We start from the raw sequence: 23,340 nt of genomic DNA, 5'->3' as shown, positions 1-23,340 counted from the left end.
CAACCACCAAATGTGAATGAATAAAAAGCGAGGCACTTGAAGAAGGACTTTTAAGGTACCCTTCTTAAGTTTGATCAGTGGTCTTTTATAGATTGAAACATGAATTAAAATTAGCTGGCACTATGGTATGTATAGGCAGTTGCAGACCAGAAAATCGGCACAGTAAATTGCATTAGTCCAGGAACATACAGGTGCAGTTTTTTTGGCATAGGTGTTGCTCAATGACAGGTGTAGATAATTTCAAATTCAGAATGTAAAGGTACAGTTCATGGCACTCACCCACTGTGTCGTAATCAACTAGTACTTTATTTAAAGTTGCTTAAAAGTCCATAAAGTGCAGGAAAGACGTTCAAAGGTGCAGATGCTCAGGAGGTGTGAACAGAGTTACAGCCGTTTCACGCGAATGTGCTTCATCACAATCCAACTGTCGATGCCCGTTCCAGGGGGATTTAAATGCGCCTGTCCCATGACGTGCATGAAGTCATGCAACAACAAATAATTGAAAACAAAACAATACAAAGCAATGGAATGCTAGATATATAAACAAAAGTATTAGCATACTAAATGAAAATACCAAAATGTTCTCATTTGCACTAATTGTAACATGATTTGATGCACGTCATGGGATGAGCACATTTAAACCCCCCTGTGAACGGGCATCGACAGGTGGATTGTGATGAAGCACATTCGCGTAAAACGGCTGTTACTCTGTTCACACCTCCTGAGTGTCACGATGCCGGCTGGCAGGAGGTGGATCCTCTGTGCCAGAGAGGGATTGGCGTGGACCGTGCTAGTGGACCGGTTCTAAGTCACTACTGGTTTTCACCAGAGCCCGCCGCAAAGCGGGATGGTCTTGCTGCGGCGGTAGTGACCAGGTCGTATCCACTAGCAACGGCTCAACCTCTCTGACTGCTGAAGATAGGCGCGGTACAAGGGAGTAGACAGAAGCAAGGTCGGACGTAGCAGAAGGTCGGGGCAGGCAGCAAGGATCGTAGTCAGGGGCAATGGCAGGAGGTCTGGAACACAGGCTAGGAACAAACAAGGGAACGCTTTCACTAGGCACAAGGGCAACAAGATCCGGCAGGGGAGTGCAGGGGCAGAGGTCAGATATAGTCTGGGAGCAGGTGGAAGCCAATTAAGCTAATTGGACCAGGCACCAATCATTGGTGCACTGGCCCTTTAAATCGCAGAGACCCGGCGCGCGCGCGCCCTAGGGAGCGGGGCCGCGCGCGCCGGGACAGGACCGACGGAGAGCGAGTCAGGTACGGGAGCCGGGGTGCGCATCGCGAGCGGGCGCCACCCGCATCGCGAATCGCATCCCGGCTGGAGGCAGTATCGCAGCGCACCCGGTCAGTGGATCTGACCGGGGCGCTGCAGTAACGAGGATGAGGCGAGCGCTCCGGGGAGGAACGGGGACCCGGAGCGCTCGGCGTAACACTGAGCATCTGCATTTGCTTACGACACAGTGGGTGAGTGCCATGAACTGTACCTTTATATTCTGAATTTGCCTTTTATTTATTTAGCTCTGACATACTGTAGAGCAGTGGCCTTCAAGCGGCAGACCTCCAGCTGTTGCAAAACTACACTTTCCGGCTGTCGGGGCATGCTGGAAATTTTTCAACATCTGGAGGTCCACCGGTTTGAGACCAATTCTGTAGAACATTGTTCCTCAATCTGTCGCCGTCCAGCTGTTGCAATGCTCCTCAACCTGTTGCCCTCAACCTGCTGTAGAGCAATGTGTCTCAGCATGTTGCCCTTAACCTGTTTTGCAACATTTAAAGGTCCACACCTTCGAGACCTCTGCTGCAGGGCTGCCATCAGACATTTTGGGGCCCCTTACACAGCACAGGCCTGGGCTCCCTGGACGCCCCCCACAGTACTGCCAATTGCACATATCACATTGCGCATCCTATGACGTACAACATGATACCCCCGTGCACTTTTATCTCCTCCCCCCGATCAACCCCCTGTGTTATATCATTTGCTACCCTCTGATCCCCCCTGCCACTTTATTTCCCCCCTCTGATCCCCCCCCTGCCACTTTATTTCTCCACCTCTGATCCCACCCTGCCACCATACTGACACTAATCTGGCCGGCAGGCTCAGGTGCAGGGGCTCGGTGTATTAACAAGCTCCTCTGCCCTGCACTGACTAGTGATGTCCTCCTGCTGTAATGCAATGTTCCTCAAAATGTTGCCCTTCAGCTTTTGCAATGTTCCTCAGTCGGTTGCCCACAACCTGGTGTAGAGAAATGTTGCTCTCCAGCTGTTACAAAACTATAACGTCCATCATGCTGGCTGTCAGGGCATGATGGAAATTTAACTTTTGCACCAGCTCGAGAGTCACAGGTGGAGAACTTTGCTGTAGAGACTTACTTGGTAAGTGGGTACGTAACCCTTTTTTAAGAATTTAAGATTTGCAGCATGTGTTTCTAAAGGGGTTTTCCCAACATACACATATAGGTAACAACCACAGGATATCCTTAACCCCTTAAGGACTCAGTCCATTTGGACCTCCTCGCCTTCTAAAGATCCTAACTCTTTTATATTTTCATCCACAGACCAGCATAAGGGCTTGTTTTTTGCGCGACCAGTTGTCCTTTGTAATGACATCACTTATTTTACCATAAAATGTATGCCCAACCAAAAAAAAATACTATTTGTGTGAGGAAATTGATAAGAAAACCACAGTTTTGCAAATTTTTTAAGGTTTTGTTTTCATGCTGTACACTTTACGGTAAAATAGACATGTTTTCTTTATTCTGTGGGTCAATACGATTAAAATTATACCCATGATTACATACTTTTCTATTACTGCACCGCTTTAAAAAAAATTGCGCCGCGATCTGTACTTTTTTTGATACCACATTTGCATATATAAAACTTTTAATACATTTTTTATCAATTTTTTGGGGATAAATAAAAATAAGGAGCAATTTTGGATTTTTTTTTTTTTTTTACATTCACGCCGTTTACCATACAGGATAATTAACATTATATTTTAATAGTTTGGATATTTACGCATGCGGCGATACACTTTTTGGGGGTAAAATGGGGAAAAGGGACAACTTACATTTTTATTGGGGGGAGTGGATTTTTCACATTATTTTTACTTTTGTTTTTTACTTTTTTTTACTTTTATTTTTACACTTTAATAGTCCCCATAGGGGACTATTTATGGCAATCATTTGATTGCTAATACTGTTCAGTGCAAGAAAGTTAAACAGACTTGTAAATTACTTCCATTTAAAAATCTCAATCCGTCCGATACTTATCAGCTGCTGTATGCTCCACAGGAAGTTCTTTTCTTTCCAGTCTGACCACAGTGCTCTCTGCTGACACCTCTGTCCATGTCAGGAACTGTCCAGAGCAGGAACAAATCCACATAGCAAACCCATCCTGCTCTGGACAGTTCCTGACATGGACAGAGGTATCAACAGAGAGCACTGTGGTCAGACAGGAAAGAACTGCACAACTTCCTGTGGAGCATACAGCAGCTGATAAGTACTGGAAGGATTGAGATTTTTAAATAGAAGTAATTTACAGATCTTGATATCCGTGAAGAGAAATGAAAATATCGGCACTCACCAGTGTGGCTGCAGGGTCTTCTTTATTGAGACATACTCACATGCGGGGTACAGAAGAGAGGGGAGTGGGGGACAAGTGGTGGCGACCGAGCTCTAGTTTCGCACACTTGGTGTGCTTCGTCCGGCCAGACGAAGCACACCATGTTGGCCGGACGAAGCACACCAAGTGTGCGAAACTAGAGCTCGGTCGCCACCACTTGTCCCCCCACTCTCCACTCTTCTGTACCCCGCATGTGAGTATGTCTCAATAAAGAAGACCCTGCAGCCACACTGGTGAGTGCCGATATTTTCATTTCTCTTCACGGATATCATAAACTTTGCTTATTATAGTATCTGAGCACCACCAGAGGCATTACAGCTACATCAACTCCCACCTGCCATTCCTAATCCAGCACACTCACTCAGTGCCGCACTACCTCCTTTGTAATTTACAGATCTGTTTAACTTTTTGGCACAAGTTGATATTAAAAAAATAATAATAATTCCACTGGAGTACCCCTTTAATGTAGGGTGTCCCACATCTAGAAGCCCTGCATGTCTGTTAAATGGGGGTCCTTTGAACCCGTTTTGCCAGGTAAGGTGGCAAGCATTAAGACCAAGTTTGCATGTTTTTGTAAAAGTTAGAAGAAGCTAAACTTCATCAGGATGCAGAATGGGGTCCAAGGGTTCCCTTTTCTTTCTATAGCTGGAGATTCTAGAGGTGGACCACCTATCATGCACTTACGGCCTAACATACCAAGACCTCCAAAAAAAAATCACAATGTAAAAATTCTATTCATATACTGTAAAAGTTACAATCCAGCTTTTGTGTGTAAATGTATTGGTAACAATTACAACTTCACATCACAGATCTTCTATACTGAATTTCCATTGTAGAGATCAGCAGTGCCACCAGTTAGCCACAGCTTCCATTGCTAAGCAACAGTCAGGAGATACTTGGGCCATTACCAAAAATTGTTCATTGTGAAGAACGAACTTAGCCACAATTTATGGTCACAGTATCATAGAAAGTGTTTTATTTTATATTTTACTAGTATTAACCTTAATAGATATAGCACTTAGCATAAACACGTCACGTCAAATTACATTGTACAGTAGAATCTCCCAATAGCGATGAGATGTCCCCCCATATCATTTCATTCCCCCTTTTATACCCTGTGACATCTTATTTCCCTGTGCATTGTGCCAAATGATTCCCCCTTACCCCCTGTGCCACAGCATTTCCCATTTCTCCTAGGACTGTATCCACCTTTTCCAGCCCACTGGAGCACCTGAAAGCTGAACTCATGTAGGCTAAAGTCAGCAACTGCCGAGCCGAGGAGTTTGTGACGAATCGAATCACTGTAACTTCGCTCATCTCTAGGAATAATGCATAATTAAAAATGTGTTTATTTCTTAATCCAACTGTGACATCTATTTCCTTATATTATTGGTTATGCTTATCTTGCCTCCCACATCCTTACCCTGTTTTCTAGGTACAATATAAGAAAGACAAGAATATCACACATGAGACATCTGCAGACATTCCCAACATGCTCCACCTGGAACATGCTCTGATGGCCACCAAACTACAAAGTGATGTAAGTACATGGGAGACTTTATTCCTAGTGTGGTAACGGGGTATGATGAGGGAAGATGTTGTTACCCTAGGGGCAGATGGCATTAACCCCTTGTATTCGTGACGCCATGGTGTGGTTTATCCTCACCACCACCTGAAGGTATGCCGCTAGATCCTGGGCTAGGTACGGGGGCAATAATGACTCCGACGCCAAGTTACGCATAACCGTAGCTTTACTGAGGGTAGACAGATGGTAAAGTCTATACAGTTCAGCCAGGGCCCAAGGAGGTGACCAGTGACTCAGAGACCTTAAATGGGCACTGTCACCAACTTTATTTTTTGATATGTTGTAGTACTTATGTACTAAAACATATCTCTAATATACTTTTATTTTTTTTATTTTTTTTCATTAAAAAGGTTTAATTTACATTTAAAAACCGGCTACTGAAAAAGGACTGATTTTGGAGTGGCAATCAGTCCTTTTTCAGTTAGGCTGCACTCGCTCCCTGCCTGTCAATCAGACAGGCGGGAGCGAGCGCTTTGGCTCCCCGGCCACTGGCTGGAAGGCCACTCCTCCCGCACATCGCCGCTGCCTCGTTGCCGCCGCTGTCCCTGCACAATGTAATGCAGACCACGCTGACTTGACAGGACTGATTTGACTTGACTGAAGACTGACAAAGCTATGACTGTAGCTTACTTGCATTTGATGGTGGCTGCAGGACTTGACTTTGAGGTCTCCAACACTCTGGACACACACACAAGGCACGACTGACCTCAGCAAAGACTTATCTCCAAAGAGAAAAAGAGCAAGAGAGAGAGAGCTAGCTCCACCCAGGGCTTATATGGGGAGACTAGCAGGGAGCCCATAGGTCACTCTTGGGGTCACCTGGTCACTGATACCTCCTGGGTAACAATCACATGACATATCACATGGTACAACACTTAAAGCAACAAGACATTTTATAATACATTACAATGCAGAACATATGTACAGGGGGGAAAGAAGTACAAGGGAGCCGAGGGGACACTTAAGGGGGGCTGCCGGACAGGGCAGCAAGGGTACGGGGTAATACTGGGCCACCACAACAGCACCTGCTGCCTTGTGTATCTAAAACCTTGACAGGCACCATTGCCACAAGATAATCAATGTAATTCACTTTGCCTTTGTACATCCCATGTTGTGGTGGCTGCATGTAACAGCCAATGGCCATACAATTTTGCCTTCAATACAACATATTGGTGCCTAAATAATCACACATTGGCCACTGCACGGTTTCCGCAGCTTGGGCCCACTGGTAGGTCAGACTGTGTCTTTAATGTTATGGCTGATCGGTATACATACGCTTTATCTTTTAGAAAGTGTATAAGAAACAATTTGAGGAAAATAAGGGGATTTACCATTTTGCCCTGGATACAGCCGAGCAGATTCATCATAAAGAGAACGCCGTACTGCAAAGTCAGGTAAGATTTATCCCGCCACACCATGACCACATATTATCACCATACTGTTACTAAAGAAAAAAAAAGACTATACACAGAGGCGAATGTCCTTCCATACAGTGGTAGATAACAGCTCTACAGTTTCTGAAGATGGTATAAGTGATTACAGTGCAGTTACATCCCGTGACTCACAGGTGACGCCTTCTCTGATCGGAGTCAATCACTTTCCCTTTTTCGTGTCCATCCAGCCAAGTCTTCCAGGGTTTATTTGGCATTGTTACCTCTGTCTTTAACAGCCCTGTACAACACCATGGAATGTGTTGATGCTATATAAATCCATAATAATTATCTATGATCTGGACGAAGACACCCTGATCTAAGCCCTGTGCGAAATCATCAAAACAAAGAGTAAAAAAAGTCCAAAGACAGTGGGGATAAACAGGGGATGAGCACTTAATGCCATAGAACAGTGTTTCCCAACCAGGGTGCCTCCACGTGTTGAAAACTACAACTCCCAGCATGCCCGGACAGCCTTTGGCTGTCCGGGCATGCTGGGAGTTGTAGTTTTGCAACACCTGTAGGCACCCTGGTTTGGGAAACACTGTCATAGAAGTTGGCCCATATTACTATGAGGCTCTTGGTACTATATATATGCCGGGGTAACTGGTGTATCAGGTGGAGGACCTCTTTACCAATTCCATTCCTATATTCTTGCATAACTTATGGAATTTATCATTTTATCTTTCTCTGCAGGTCAAATACAAAGAAGATTATGAAAAATCAAAGGGAAGGTCCATGCTCGAATTTGTGGATACTCCGTCATATAACATCTCAAAGGAGGCTCAAAAATATCAGAGTGAGGTTGGTAGGTGATCATGTGAATCGTGTTTAAAGGGGTACTCCGGTGGAAAACTTTTTTTTTTTAAATGAACTGGCGCCAGAAAGTTAAACAGATTTGTAAATTACTTCTATTAAAAAAATCTTTATCCTTCCAGTACCTATTAGCAGCTGTATGCTTCAGAGGAAATTCTTTGCTTTTTGAATTTCTTTTTTGTCTTGCCAGCAGTGCTCTCTGCTGACACCTCTGTCCGTGTCAGGAACTGTCCAGAGCAGCATAGGTTTGCTATGAGGATTTTCTCCTGCTCTGGACAGTTCATGATACGGGCATCAGGTGTCAGCAGAGAGCACTGTGGACAAGACAAAAAAGAAATTCAAAAAGAAAAGAATGTCCTCTGTAGCATACAGCTGCTAAAAAGTACTGGAAGGATAAAGATATTTTAATAGAAGTCATTTACAAATGTGTTTAAGTTTCTGGCACCAGTTGATTAAAAAAAAAAAAATTTTTACACCGGAGTACTCCTTTAATAAGAGGGAAGTCTCAAGATTCTATCAAGATTGATATCCAACATCCCATAAAAAGGGGACAGGTCACATCACGTAAAAACTTGGAGTTTGTCCTACTCAATGGATTTTTACATGGGTTGAAAGTTGTACATGGCTACTTTACTTTCTTTCAGAAACAGCACCCCACCTGTCCATGGGCTGTATTTGTATTACAGTTTAGCTCCACTATTCAATGGGGCTTAGCTGGAATACAATATACAACCTATGAATAGAGGTGGAGCTGCTTTGACCTTCCCAACTTGCTCCACCTGGAACATGTTCTAAAGGCCACCAAGCTACAAAGCAATGTAAGGACATGATTTTATTCCTAGCACCGGCTGCCTTGCATATGCCACCACTTGGCAGGCACCATTGTCATAAGATAATCAGTGTTATTTACTTTGCTTATTGGTAGTTTTTATATACATCCCATGTTGTGGTGGCTACATGCGGTGGGCGGCCATTAATACCACCTTTTTTTAGTGGCAAAATGACATGCACATTGGCCACTGCATGGATTCCGCAGCATGGGGCTGCTAGTAGGTGAGACTGTGTCTTTAAAGAGGTACTCCGCCAAAAAAAATCTGATCGCGCGGGTCCCACCGCTGGGGACCCCTACGATCTCCAGCACGGCACCCAAGTCATCCGTGCACTGAGCGAATTCCGCTCCATGCCGGATAACTGGCAACTACAACCGCCACGCCCTCTTCATTTATGTCTATGGGAGGAGGCGTGACAGCTACGGACTAGCCGTCACGCCCCGTCCCATAGGTGTGGTGTGACGTCACGAACGCGGACGCTCCAAGCTTCCGTGTTCCGGATGCTGCTGCTGCCGGCCCAGAGATCGCGGGGGTCCCCAGCGTTGGAACCCCCTTGGGATAGGGGATAAAATGTTTTTGGGCGGATTACCCCTTTAATGTTATGGCTAATCACTATACAAATGCTTTGTCTTTTAGAAAGTCTATAAGAAACAATTTGAGGAAAATAAGGGGAGTTACCATTTTACCTTGGATACAGCCGAGCAGATTCAACATAAGGAAAACGCTGTAGTGCAAAGTCAGGTAAGACTTTTAACTCACACGTATATATCACATGTGATACAAGATAATACAAAGTTAGTTCTAGCCATGTTTATATCAGTTTAAGGGGTTAACCAGGAATAGAAAAACAATGCTAATTTCTTTCAAAAACCGTGCCCCGTCTGTCTCCAGGTTCGGTGAGGTTCTGCAGCATTTGAAGTGAATGGAACTAAGTTGTAATACCACAAACAACCTTGGGACAGACGTGGAGCTGTTTTTGAAATAAATTTGCTGTGTTTTTCTATTCCTGGAAAACCCCTTTAAGAAGGTCTTGAGAGTATAAGCTCAAGTGCAACACTGTCAGGTGTGTATGCAGGATTTTCCTAAGCATGTTAAAAAAAATAATAATAAGAAAATGATTAAAAATAATAATAATTCTGCCACTCCATGATCATCACCATCCTGTTCTTTGTTAAAAGCCATGTTAATGAAAATTGAGAAGATCTTGAGAGTGTACTCTTATGTGCTACACTTTCAGGGTCATACGCAGAATTTTACCAAAGAATTTTTAAGAAAAACTGACTGCAGGGTCACCAGCACTAACCTAAATATATACAGGTAGAAAGTACAGGTGACTCTGTTTCTACACTTCTTACCGGGTGTAAATCGGTGCAGCTGATCAGGAGATATTCATCTTGTTACTAATATGGGGATTTCTTACGTTCTTCTTACGTTTGGTGGAGGCGGCCCCTGCTGGATGTGCAATGCTTTCTCACCTTGACTATTGTAACTCTTTACTAATCCGTCTTCCCTTCTCTAACCTCTCCCCTCACCAATCCATCCTAAATGCCGCACCCAGACTCATCTTCCTCTCCAGCCTTTACACCGATGCCTCCCCCCTGTGCTAGTCACTACACTGGTTACCTATCCGGCCCAGAATACAGTACAAAATCCTTACTCGTGCTGCACCAGTTCTCTGAAATACAATACTTCAAATCCATCTCCCCTACTATCACTTTGCCCCCTTTTGAGACCTCTAGTGCCTTAGTGCTCTACACTCTTGGTTTCTAACTGTGGCCCTCCAGATGTTGCAAAACACTCCTCTCTCGTCTCACTCGTCTTGTCTTAATATCCAGTATTTAATATCGTAATGTCTGATACATGTCTTTATTTGTACCCCCATAACTGTAAAGGGCTGCAGAATATAATATTATTATTATTATGTTTATTGTTTTTTTTATGTTTATTATTATTTTTATTTGTTGGTCGCTCTTCATTGGGGACACACATACTGATGGGTATATGCTCTTACCACTAGGAGGCACTGACATCCTGGCAGGATATACCCGCCCACTGGAAGTGAGGTAATCAGTTTTAGCTAGTGTCAGTAGGAGACTAGTAAGGGCTGTTTAGTTAGCTTTTTTCCTCCCTTAGGTTTCTCATTTTCAGGTGGGGTTCAGGAGCATTACGCTACCTGTTCCCCCATATGCGACAAAGGGGCACAGACATAGAGTATGTACTGTTAACCCCTTCTCGCCAACGGCCAGCGCCTGGAGGTTGTACCCTGGGACCCCCACTGCCCCTGTTCGCCCCGCTATCTTAGCCTGGTATGATGCAGCGTGGCCATAAGCTGGCTGAAGCCGTCTAGGTGAGTATATGAAGATGGAGTCCGGGTGAGTATGTACCACCCCCCTTTATGGCAGGGTCTGTGGCTGGACTTGAGGGGTTAATGTTGCTTTGTGGACTTGCGCTTGTGGTTTGAGGATATGTCGGTCCTCAACGGGGCACTTAAGGGGCCATGGTCCCGGTCTTACAGGGGGTCTGGATTCCCACCAGTAGTCTCACCTGTCTATAGGTTGGGAGTTACGTCAGCCGTTCTGTCTCAGGGCAGCTTAGCTCCTCCGGCACTGTGCTGGCCGGCAGGAGCCTTAATGGCGGCAGGTAGCTCCGCCCCTCTTCTTCTCAAGCTCACCGCGGGAATATGGGGGGATCAACTGAGCGGGGACTCTCTCCCTGCTCTGTCTGCGCTGCCTTCAGAGCGCCCGTCAGGGTAACTCGGCGCCTTTCTGCTCTCCTACACCCCTCTCCTCCCCGCAGCGAGCCCTCCAGGCTTGGCGTTGCAGGGCTCATAGGGATGTCAGAGGCTGTATTCCTCTTCTGACTCCCTAGTTCAGGGCCGTGGTTTCCTCCAGCCCGGTGGGAGCCCTCCCACCCAGGCGCTACGGTTACCCCCCTGACTCAGACTCTTCCGGTGCCGGCTGCTGAGCAGACGCCCATATGCCTTTTATTTCCCCATGAGCACCTGGGGTTGGCTGCTCTCCCTTCCACCGCTGAGACTTTGGCCGAGGTCTCAGAGCTTAGCTCAGCCCCCCTCTCCTTTAGAGTGGGACCTGGGGGTTTAGTTTGCTCCCCCACCAGCGGCCATTGTGGCTGGGGGGGGAGATGGCTCTGCCCTCCTCTCCTCGCCTGGTCCATATCCCCTATCTTGCAGAGCGGGATAGTGGGGTTGTCCTCCCCGTCTGGTCGCCATTAAAGAGGTGGGGGAGTCAGCATAGCCCCGCCCTCCTTACCCTCTCCTGCAGTGCAGGAGAACAAAAAAAATTATAATAATTTGTTCAAATACCCCCTTATGGTCATTTGCTGCATTCCTCTTGGTTTTATTCTCACCAATGAGCTCCCTCTGGTGCCAACTTTGGGTACTGCATCCCATACAGTCAGCTTCATGTCTCCCCACTGCTAGTGCGAGGTGTCCAGAGGAATGACCCATTATATACCATGGACCCATACCAGTAAGCCAGACAGTGGTCTGCGTGGTTTCCTCTTCGCCTGTCATCTATCTCATGGCTGAGGTATCTGCGGCTGGAGTTCCGGTACCCCACTGCTAGTGTTTGGTACCCAAAGACGTGGCCTGGCGTGTCCTATGGACCCCATGCGGAGCATAGGGATATACAATCCAGGGCTTCTCAGTCTCCCCTGATCTCCCATTGGGGCGGGGATTCTGTCCTTTGCTCCTAGGCATCCCCGCCCTCCCACATACACCTGTTGCCCCTTTTTTTACCAGCGCTCGGAGGTGTAGTCACTAAGCCAGACTGTTGTCTTCCGCCGCAGTCGGCCTCCCATCTCTGGGCGTCCATGTGCATGGCTGGGGTTTCCCGTATCTCTCTGCTGGTGGAAGGAATCTGACCAGGATGGCTCAGTTGACGGGGGTGTTCCTCCCAACGCTTCTTGCTGCGTGTGCTGCTTCTTTGCATTCGTAGTCACATCTTGTGCCCTTGCCCAGCTCCAGTGTCCAGGTTTCAGATCCCTTTGGGGATGCTAAAGGCTCCTCCATGCCTTGATTGGTTTTTGCAGGGCTCCTGGGGGCTATGACCAACCAGTACCTTGACCGTTGCCGTAGGGCGGCATTTCCCCGCTCATACAGTACCTGGCACACTTTGGTATTCCCCCTTCCACAGGGGGTTCGGAGATCAGAGAGTTTGACACGGTCAGTGCCTGAGTTTCATCTCCACCACCCCTTGTTTTTCCCTCCACCAGGGGAACTGTTTCGCTGATCACTTCTTCGGCCCAGATGCCGCCATCTCCCGCTTCCCCCTACATGAGTAGGGTACCTGGCTGGGCCCCTGTTTTTTTGCTGCGAACAATCAGAACAGCTTTTCGCCAGTTATGCTTGTGGGCTTACTGCCCACGATTACAGCCTGGCTATACTCCTGTTTTCTTGGTTGTCTCAACTGCTCATGCAGCCAAGGCACTCTCCTCTGTTGGAAGGGTTTATGCATTGATGTTTGGCTCAGCGACAGCTGGTGCAGCCACCGTCTGTTGTTTGGGTCATGTCATTGCTCTTCTCCTTCCTTGGTGCACTCTCACTGGATGGGTGTGTTCCTCCTTCCCTTAGACAGTGTCTTTGCTACACTGGCCCAACGGTCTTTTGGAGTAACCTTCCTGTGCCCGGATCCTGGGAGCCCCTGCTGTTTTTTTTTTACTTCCCCCTCCATTCCTGCCCTGACGGGATGTTGCTTCGGAGCACTCTAGGGTCCTGGGCACTTTCCTAGACTGCCGTGGCGTGCCTTCTATTCTAGGTCGGCCCTCCTGCTTCTTCAGGCCTTAGTGATGGTTGTGGTCTCGGGCATGTGTAGTGGTCCTCCCGGACTTCTCCGCAATCCCATTTGCAAGCGGACTTTCTGTGCTGCCCTTCTTGTCTCGACATAGCGTTATGTCTCCCGGAGCATTTTGCAGATGTTGGGGATGCTTCCCCTACTGGTGTAGAGCCTCCAGACTATTTTTTACTTTCAGTCTCCTTCTTCGGGGTCCATGTACTCTTGGGGATGGAGGGCAATCCGATCTGCCGGTTCTCGCCAGTCGAGCGAATTTCGGCATATGTGTGGATGTGTTTCCTTCTCGCTGTTCAGATGCTGTGTTATCCTCTCAGAGTCCACGTTTCCCTCGGGTGTTCGCGCTGTGCTCTGGGACAGTGGTTTTTGGAGTCTACAGTTTTTTGGTTCAGGTCTTTGATCTTCTGCACCGTGCCTCTCTGGAGACTGTCTTCCTCTTTTCCAACAGTTTCTGGTCTTCACCTTGGCTGTGCTCGCCTTCGTCCACAGCTCTCTCTGGCGTTTTCTCGCCTTGATCTCTGGTTTCGGTTGGTGCTCCGTATGGGGTTCTCTTGTCGTTCCCTTTTCCTTTTTTGTTTGGCAGCCAGGCTCTCCCTCTGTCTGTTTCTGCACTTTTTGGAGTTGTTTGCTACCTCCTTCCACGTTGGTTACGGCCTTTGGGTCTCTGAAGTGCCCCTTTTTTTGTCTCTCTATGTGGCCTATTGGTTTAGAGTCTTTCCTAGGACAGTCCCTTCCTGGCATCCTAGTCCATCTCCATGGACGGTGGGCACTGCCAGACCCTCAGTTCCAGGCCTCGGTTGCCTTTTGGCCCAGGGTCTCACCTGTGAGCCTTATGGCAGACTGGGGTTCAGTCTCTGGACTAACCCCCTTTCTCTAGTGGTTGTTCTTTCCCACCCCAGGGACGGCTTTGGTACGTCCCATCAGTATGTGTGTCCCCCAATGAAGAGCAACCGAGAAAAGAAGATTTTTTGTACTCACCGTAAAATCTCTTTATCGTAGCCTTCATTGGGGGGACACATTTTTTCCGGCTCTGGTGTTTTTATCCGGCATTCTTTTCCAGGGTCCTTCGGATATATATCTTTGTTGGCTTCTCCTACTGCTTTGTGACAAAACTGATTACCTCACTTCCAGTGGGTAGGTATATCCTGCCAGGGAGGAGCCAACTTTTTTTTCCCTAGTGTTAGTGCCTCCTAGTGGCAAGAGCATATACCCATTAGTATGTGTGTGTCCCAATTAAGGCTACGAGAAAGAGATTTTACGGTGAGTACTAGAGATTAGCGAATTTACAGTAAATCGGCAGTTGATGACTTTTCCTGCATAAATGAGTTCAGCTTTCAGGTGCTCCCGTGGGCTGGAAAAGGTGGATATAGTCCTAGGAGACTTTTTTCATATTTTTATTATTAGTATTATTATTAGTATTATTATTTTTATGCTTATTATCATTTTTATGTTTATTATTATTAATATTTTTATGTATATTATTATTATTTTTATTTAATTTTATTATTGTTATGTTTATTTTGGGAAAGCTTCATATGCCTGTGTAGAATTGCTTTTGAAGTTTTAAAGCCAAAAAGGACTATAGCCGTATTAGGATTTCTAGTAAAGGAGGGGAATTGGCAGTTTAGGATCCTCATCTTTTGGCCAATGTGGAAAATGGATACAAAGAGAGTCTCTTGCTCTGTAGGACCTGCCCTGTCCTGCAATATACAGACAACCCATTGATTAGAATGAGTACTGGGCAATGCTTAGTTTCTCCTGTGGTGGCGCTGTAGGGAACCTCAACACTTACTGCCAGGTTTCCCCTCAGATTACCACTGATTACCTGGATCCCAGCACAGGGAGACACTTAGTGATCAGATTATTGTCAAGGAACTATTTTATCAAGTAGGGATTTTTCAAGGTGGAGGACCCCTTTAACAAATCCATTCCTATTTTTTTTGCATGACTTACCACATTTTTTAAATCATTTTATCTTTCTCTGCAGTTCAAATACAAAGAGGAGTATGAAAAATCAAAGGGGAAGTCCATGCTCGAATTTATGGATACTCCGTCATACAACATTTCAAAGGAGGCTCAAAAATATCAGAGTGAGGTTGGTAGATGATCAGAGTATAAATGGGAATCAGCTTTATTAATAGGGAAGTCTCAAGTTTATATTAACATTGATATCCACCATCCCATAATAGAGGGACATGTCACATCCGTCAGCATGAGTATGACCTAGTCAGTAGGTTGTACATGGGTTGTAAGTTGAACATCTCTGCTTGCATCCAGAAACAGCTCCACACTTTCTATGGGTTGTATAGGGTATTACAGCGAAAGGCTGGGCTGCAATACCACACACAAACTGTGAACAGGTGCGGCACGGGGAAAAAAGTAGCCATGTTTTTCTTTTCTTGTACATTCCCTTTGCTCATTAGTATCCCCTTAACAACATTGGTCATAAGTACATCCTGGTGCCCTTGGTCTTAAGTAGCATTCCAACAATGAAGCAAGCTCTCAGGTCATGGCGGACATTAGCTATGATGCTGATACCCACCATTAAAGGGGTACTCTGCTGCCCCAGTGTTTGGAACATTTTGTTGCGAACGCTTGGAGCGGGTGGCGGGGGTTGTGCCGCCATGCCCCCTCTCATAGACTTAAATTGAGGGGGCATGGTGTGACATCACAAGGGACGTGGCCATGACGTCACATACCCCACCCCCCCCCGCCCACACCCGGCGTTCGTTTAGAGACCCTGCGATCAGACATCTTATCCCTATCCTTTGGATAAGATTTCTAGGGGAGGAGTACCCCTTTAACCCTTCAGATGAAGTGATCAATACTTATCATGGCATCTAAAGCAGTTACAATGCTTGGGTTCTCTGACAACCCACAGTGCAATTGCGGGGGGTCCGTTGATTGAAAATGGCGGTAGGAACTCTGCTTATCTGCTCCATGCCGGTGTAGGGATTTTCTTGTATAGTCTGCCCACAGAGGCAGGCTATCCAAGTTGATCGCCGATATTACTGATTAGTGCTATGCCTAATAGCAATCAAATTATTGTTATAAATAGTTGCCTATGTGGGCTTAAAAATGTTAAATAAATAGGGAAAAACAGTGAATCAGCCCTTTTTCTTATATATATATATATTTTTTAAAGTGTAAAACAAAATAAATTAACAACATTTTTGGTATCGCAGCCTGCGAAAAAGTCTGAACTATTAAAATAAAATGTTAATTATCATTTTTTATTTATTTATTTAATCTCTTTATTTACTATTTATCATAGTTGATAACATAATCCAGAAAAAAGTTAGTGGCTATAACTGTAACACCCCAGTAATGCTGTCTTATTTGCAGAAATTATATCGGAAAGACTTTTACGAAGACATCAAGGGAAAAGCACCAGGGGACCTAGAGCTCACTCCATCATTGTTGCATGCAAAACATGTTATGAACCTGGCCAGTGAGGTAAAATATTTATCTATAATCCCCTGCCCTCTAGATCCTGTATAGAATCCACAGTAAACCATGTTGTGCTAGCAAATAAGTGCTCTATAATATGGGCCGATGGGCTGTGTAGTTGATCCCTGATTTTATAGATTGGTCCTCATTCACATTGCCTATTACAAAGCTCGGCTATGGTCGCCAAATCATTTGTGCGGCCCTTTGCTTTAGTCATTCATTAGCGAACATTCCCTATTAGAGTACGTTCACACGTACGCAGATTTGGTGAAAACCCTCTTACCAGGTACATACTTATATTTTTGCATGACCTACCCTATTTATTTATCATTTATTAATCTGTTTATTTATTTGTTTCTTTAATTTATTAATTATTGTTATTATTTGTATTTATTAATTTATTTATTCATTAATGTATATATATATATATTTATTTATTTTATCATTCCCTGCAGGTTAAATACAAAGAGGATTTTGAAAAATCAAAGGGAAGGTCTATGCTCGATTTTGTGGATACTCCGTCATACAACGTTTCAAAGGAGGCTCAAAAATATCAGAGTGAGGTTAGTAGATGATCAGAGTATAAATGGGAATCCTGTTTAGTTAGAGGGAAATCTCAAGTATCAAGACTGATCTCAAACATCCCATAATAAGGGAACACGTGACATCCATATGCCCTACACATTGGGTTGTACATAGCTACTTTACTTCCTTCTAGAAATAGTGCCACACCTGTCCATGGGTTGTATTTGGTATTACAGCTCAGCTTCACCGAAGTGAATAGTGCTGAGCTGCTATATCACACGCAACCTGTGAAAAGGAGTGGCGCTGTTGTGACCTTCCAAACTTGCTTCACTTAGACCATGCTTTGAAGGCCACCAAACCACAAAGAATTGTTTGTACATGGAGGATTTGATTCCTAGCATCTGCTTCCTATTATATCCCACCCTTTGACAGGCGCCATTGTTACAAGATAATCAATGTTATTCACTTTTAGTGTTAAGGTACACGCACATTGGCCACTACATGATTTCTACAGCATGAGCTCGCTGGTAGATGACACGTTTAAAGGGTACCTTTCATAAAAAAAAACTTGTGATATATTATAGATTAATGTATGCAGGATAACTTTCCAATTGCATGTTATTAAAAAATATGCTTCTTTCTATTTAATTTTCCACTTTGAAAAAATTACTACTAGAGTTCCCCCTACCAGTCCTGGCCACAAGCCCTTTTTTTTTTTATAGATTTCAGACTCATGCTGAAGTCCTAAATCTCAGACTGCAGCCGGGACACAGACAAGCTCAGCACGGCTCCCCGCATGTCAATCAGACAGGCAGGAGCCAGCACTGTGCTCATAGCACATCAGGGCATACTCCTGACTCTGCCTTACTGCATGCCCTCATTCATTTTACTATCTGAGCTCCGATCTTTCTTTTCTCTGCACATGCAGTTGTAAACAGAGAGGAGAAGATTGAGAGCTGCCAGCTGAGCTTATCTGTGTCCCGGCCGCAGTCTGAGATTTAGGACTCCAGCATGAGTCTGAAATCTATAAAAAAGGATTTGCGGCCAGGACTGGTAGGGAGACCTCTCTTAAATATAAAGAAGCATATTTTTTAATAACATGCAACTGGAAAGTTATTCTGCAATCATTAATCTATAATATATCAAAAGTTTGTTTGATGAAAGGTACCCTTTAATGTCTTTAATGTTATGGCTGATCGCTATACATACACTTTGAGGAGATTTATCAAAACCTGTCCAGAGGAAAAGTTGCCCATAGCAACCAACCAGATTGCCTCTTTCATTTTAAACAAGGCCTCTGAAAAATGAAAGAAGCGATCTGACTGGTTGCTATGGGCAACTGGGCAACTTTTCCTCTTCACAGGTTTTGATAAATCTCCCCCTTTGTCTTTTAGAAAGCCTATAAAAAACAATTTGAAGAAAATAAGGGGATTTACAATTTTGCCTTGGATACAGCCGAGCAGATTCATCATAAAGAGAACGCCGTACTGCAAAGTCAGGTAAGATTTTAATTTTCACGTACACATCACATGTCATACAGGATAATGCAAAATTATTTCTTACAAGCTATATTAATAAGTTGAGAAATACAGTTTTATTTAGGGGGGATTTAAGAAAATTATAATTATACTTCACATTGACCACATATTATCACCATCCTGTAATAAAAATAATTCTATACACAGACCTATCACCCTGCCCCATATATTTGTAAATTGCAGTTCTACGCAGATTCTGTCATTACAGTGCAGTAACATACAGTGACATCATTACAGTGCAGTAACATACAGTGACATCATTACAGTGCAGTAATATCCAGTGACATCAAGTCCGTCACTTTCTCTGTTTCCTCTGGTCACAATTAATCCCAGAGGAACCTGACACACATCCTAGGCTAGGAACTTTTCCAGAGCCCTTCTTTCCCCATTTATAGTGTCCCAAAATAGTAACAATTCCCTTCTTAGTGTCCCAGACAGTAAAGTGGGTAGGTAAGTGTTTTGGAAGGTGGGGGGTTGGGGGAATACAGTATGTAGGTTTTTTATATAGGTAGTCACTTTAATAAGGAGACAGATCCCCCAGATTAAGTTTCCACCATTAGGAAGTTGCCACCAGCATGTACACAGTATGTATATTTATTGTAGGTGTCCCAAGCAGGTAGTTTCCCTAGTTTATATGTGCTCCCAGTAGTAAGTTTCCCAAGTATATGGGCCCCCAGTAGGTTGTTTTCTCCTCTAAATAGGCCTCAATAGGTAATTTCCCATTGTAGATAGGACTCAGGAGGTAGATAAGCCCTTTAGAAAGGCTCCAATAGGTTGTTCCCTGGTAGATAGCCCCAGCAGAGTGTTTACCCCTTTAGATAGTCTCTTAAGTAGTGTTTCCCTATATAAAACCCAAAGTTTCCCTATATATAGCCCCCTGTACATACTGTAGCTCCCTCAGTAGGTAGTTCCCCTTGTAAATAGACCCCCCCCAGTAGTTAGTTGTCCCATGTAGATAGTAGGCAGTTTTTCCCTGTAGATATGCCCCCCCATAGACAGTTTCTCCCTGTAGATGGCCCCCCAAGTAGGTATGTTCCTCCTGTAGAAAGCCCTCAAGTATGTAGGTGCCATCTGTATGTCCAGTGCCACTAGATGGCACTGTAACTGGGAGGTCCTGAAATAGTATAGCAATGTCAGTTGTTTCAACCTATGTTGTCATATATGTAAAAACTTGATGGTTTGTAGTTCAGTCTCCATTTTGTTTCACCGGTAAAAAGACATAGACCAATGTTGTTGCATCATATTAATTATCAATTATAATTAAGTACATAACACTTCATGCCTGCAGACACTAGACACTTTGGAGCACCTCTTTCTATGGGATATGTGTAGGATAAATGACATCATCCTACACTTGTATGTCCTGAAGAGATGCTCCAGGCCTCTAGTGGCTGAAGGCATAAAGCTGCCTCTGACCTAGAAAATAAGCGCTGCTTTTAACTGTGAGCCCATCAGTCTTCAGTACCTGTTCTGCATTATTTAGACAAGCCATTAATTGGAATGGACACTGTGCAATGCTTAGATTCTCCTGTGGTGGCGCTGGCGTTTACTGCCAGATTCCCCCTCAGATTATAACTGACTACCTGGATCCCAGCACAGGGAGACCCTTGGTGATCAGATAATTGTCAAGGATCATTTTATCAAGTAGGGATTTGTTAAGGTGGAGGACCCTTTTTATTCAGATACTGTTCTTAATTTTTGCATGAGTTATTTAATTTATTTTTTATCTTATTTATTTATTATTTGTTTTTTTTAATGTATCATTTATTTTAATTAATTAATTAATTCATTTATTTATTTATTTATTTATACTTTGTTTGTTTATTTATTTATTATTGTATCATTCTCTGCAGGTCAAATACAAAGAGGAGTATGAAAAATCAAAGGGAAGGTCCATGCTCCAATTTATGGATACTCCGTCATACAACGTTTCAAAGGAGGCTCAAAAATATCAGAGTGAGGTTGGTAGATGATCAGAGTATAAATGGGAATAATTTTTAAGACAAAGATACAGAAACAGATCAGGCACTGCCTCTTCCCAATAAGAGTTCAGTTATACTGGTGCTGACTGCAACAATGCAGGTATAGGTAGACGTGTAGTAACTGTCCATAAGAATGAATGAAGTCGCACATGGATATTCTTCAGCAATTAATGGAATCTTTATCGGTGCAGTAAAACAAACTAGATCGGTGCAGTAAAACAAATGAAACAAGTGAAACAATGTTCCATAGCGGGGAGCGAGAGCCGGCAAGCTCTCGGACACGTCCGAGAGCTTGCCGACTCTCACTTCCCGCTATGGAACATTGTTTCATTTGTTTTACTGCACCGATCTAGGAATAAAGATTCCATGAATTGCTGAAGAATATCCGTGTGAGTGCGACTTCATTCATTCTTATGAACAGTTAATAAATGGGAATCATGTTTAAAAAGAGGGAAGTCTCAAGTTTTTATTAAGTTTGATATCCAATATTTCCCAATGAGGGACAGATGACATCCGTCAGTATGAGTTTGTACTTGTGCTGTAAGTTGTACACCTTTACCTGCCTCTAAAAACAGCGCCACATCTGTCCATGGGTTATAGTGAAGTGAATGGGGCTGCTCTGCAATACCACACACAAACCAAGAACAGGTGTGGTGCTCCTGTTAAAAGAAAATGGCCCTCTTTTTTTCTTTTCCTGTACATTCCCTTTAATTGTGTATATATATATATATATATATATATATATATATATATATATATGTAAATATATGAAGTGACATGAAAAATTAAATGAATTTTGCACAACAACTTGGAAAACCATACACTTGTGTAGAAGGTTTTGTATTGCGTAAAATTCTGCACTAAGTAAAGGCTAAGTGTGTGTACCTGCAGCCCCTCAGTAATGCTTTCTTATTATCAGAAATTATATCGGAAAGACTTTAACGAAGACATCAAGGGAAAGGCATCAGTGGACCTAGAGCTCACGCCAACGTTCTTGAACGCAAAACATGCAATGGACCTGGTCAGCGAGGTACGATTATTAACTCTATCTCCATATTACTTACCATCAATATTATCAGATATATTAGACCCCTAAACAGCCCTGGGAGATTATCTGCTATAGAAAATGTGTTTTTTTGTTTTTCTGGTCTTGTGAGCTTCTTTATTATATTGTAATCTGCTGCTATAAACAATTGCAGAATTATCAGACTTTCTTAGCAGTTAGCAGATAAAAGATCTTATCTAAAAGGAATAGATATATCCTATCTATATCTATCTATCTCATATCTATTTATCCCTCTATCTATGTATCTACCTATCTATCTCATATCTATCCTTCTTTCTATCTAGACAAAACAAAAAAAAATAATCCAGCAGCACTCCAAGAATACGATGAATTAGTGTTTGGCTTTATTCATCAAATAGTGAAGCGACGTTTCGGCTGCCTCATGCAGCCATTATCAAGCATTCGTGAGGCAGACAAAACGTCGCTTCACCATATGATGAATAAAGCAAAACACTAATTCATCGTATTCTTGGAGTGCTGCTGGAATATTTTGTTTTGTCTTCTTTGTAAACCCCTGACCCGGGTTTTGCCAGCCGGCACCCAAAGCAACAAATACCATGAGTCATTAGGATCTACTGTATCTATCTATATATCTCATATCTATCTATCTCATATCTATCGATCTATCTATCTATTTATCTCATATCTATCTACAGTATCTATCTACTTCCCTTGGAGACTTGTTCTCCAAAGAAGCATACTACTGCACTCCATCAATTTGGGGAACTAGGTGGCCCTAATGGTTGCTAAGTTCTTTACAGGCAAAAAAAGGTGTGAAAAGGTGGCTATAAATGGATGTGGTATTCTTTTCTGAAGTCAAAGAGAGGTACTGCCTATAATTCTCATGGACTACAGTGGAGAGGGTCACATGTATGTTTGGTCTCCTTCCTATATTTAGTGATACGAGGTCAGGTGGGGTCCCAGAGGTGAGATGGGGAGCCTGGAGACAGGAGAGATATTTCCACATATTGCAGGCGTCTGAAAGTAGATCTAAGACGGGTTTCACACGAGCAGGTTACGAGCAGGTGTATTTTTGTATTTGTATTAGTGTTGCTCGCGAATATTCGCAATTCGAATTTTATTCGCGAATATCGCATATTCGCGAATTCGCGAATATTCACGAATATAGCGCTATATATTCGTAATTACGAATATTCGTTTTTCGTTTTTTTTTTCATTTTTTTTTCACAGTACACATCACAGTGATCATCCCTCTCTGCTTCCAGCTTGTGTGGTGTAAAGAAGGCTCTAATACTACTGTGTGAGACCGGTGTGTGAATTTTCGCATATGCGAAAATTTGCATATGCTACTTTTCGCATATGTGAATTGTCGCTTATGCTAATTTTTGTATATGCAAATTTTCGTATATGTTAATTTTCGCACACGCGAATATTCGCATATGCGAAAATAAAACGAGAATATTACGAATATGCGAATATTCGCGAATATGACGAATATTCGTCCACATATTCGCAAATATTCGCGAATTCGAATATGGCCTATGCCGCTCAACACTAATTTGTATTAGAGACACAAGTCCCCACCTGACTGTGAAACTTGTGTACGTAATATAGACTCACATATATATGCATGTAACCTGCTTGTGTGATACCCGTCTTATGATGTAGAAATGATCAGTCAACACTCCATGTCTGCATTTGTGAAAGTTGAAGTAAGTCTCTG

General features: G+C 43.7%; 2 protein-coding genes across 9 annotated transcripts in view; both read left to right on the top strand.

Annotated features, from left to right (window-relative positions):
* Window positions 1–23,340, top strand: part of LOC130273067 (LIM zinc-binding domain-containing Nebulette) — a 271,910-nt gene that overhangs the window by 218,612 nt on the left and 29,958 nt on the right. The gene's annotated exons all lie outside the window — the stretch shown is intronic.
* Window positions 1–23,340, top strand: part of LOC130273066 (nebulette-like) — a 110,425-nt gene that overhangs the window by 70,790 nt on the left and 16,295 nt on the right. For all 7 annotated transcript variants that reach the window (XM_056519251.1, XM_056519253.1, XM_056519254.1 and 4 more), the window contains 10 exons: window positions 5,062–5,166; window positions 6,501–6,605; window positions 7,338–7,445; window positions 8,924–9,028; window positions 15,083–15,190; window positions 16,441–16,551; window positions 17,001–17,108; window positions 18,465–18,569; window positions 20,462–20,569; window positions 21,510–21,620. In XM_056519251.1, coding sequence (XP_056375226.1) covers window positions 5,062–5,166; window positions 6,501–6,605; window positions 7,338–7,445; window positions 8,924–9,028; window positions 15,083–15,190; window positions 16,441–16,551; window positions 17,001–17,108; window positions 18,465–18,569; window positions 20,462–20,569; window positions 21,510–21,620 — 1,074 coding nt within the window. The remainder of the gene's footprint in view (window positions 1–5,061; window positions 5,167–6,500; window positions 6,606–7,337; window positions 7,446–8,923; window positions 9,029–15,082; window positions 15,191–16,440; window positions 16,552–17,000; window positions 17,109–18,464; window positions 18,570–20,461; window positions 20,570–21,509; window positions 21,621–23,340) is intronic.

Source organism: Hyla sarda, chromosome 5, assembly GCF_029499605.1.
Source record: "Hyla sarda isolate aHylSar1 chromosome 5, aHylSar1.hap1, whole genome shotgun sequence".
Taxonomy (NCBI): domain Eukaryota; kingdom Metazoa; phylum Chordata; class Amphibia; order Anura; family Hylidae; genus Hyla; species Hyla sarda.
This window is presented reverse-complemented; position numbering and strand designations above follow the sequence as displayed.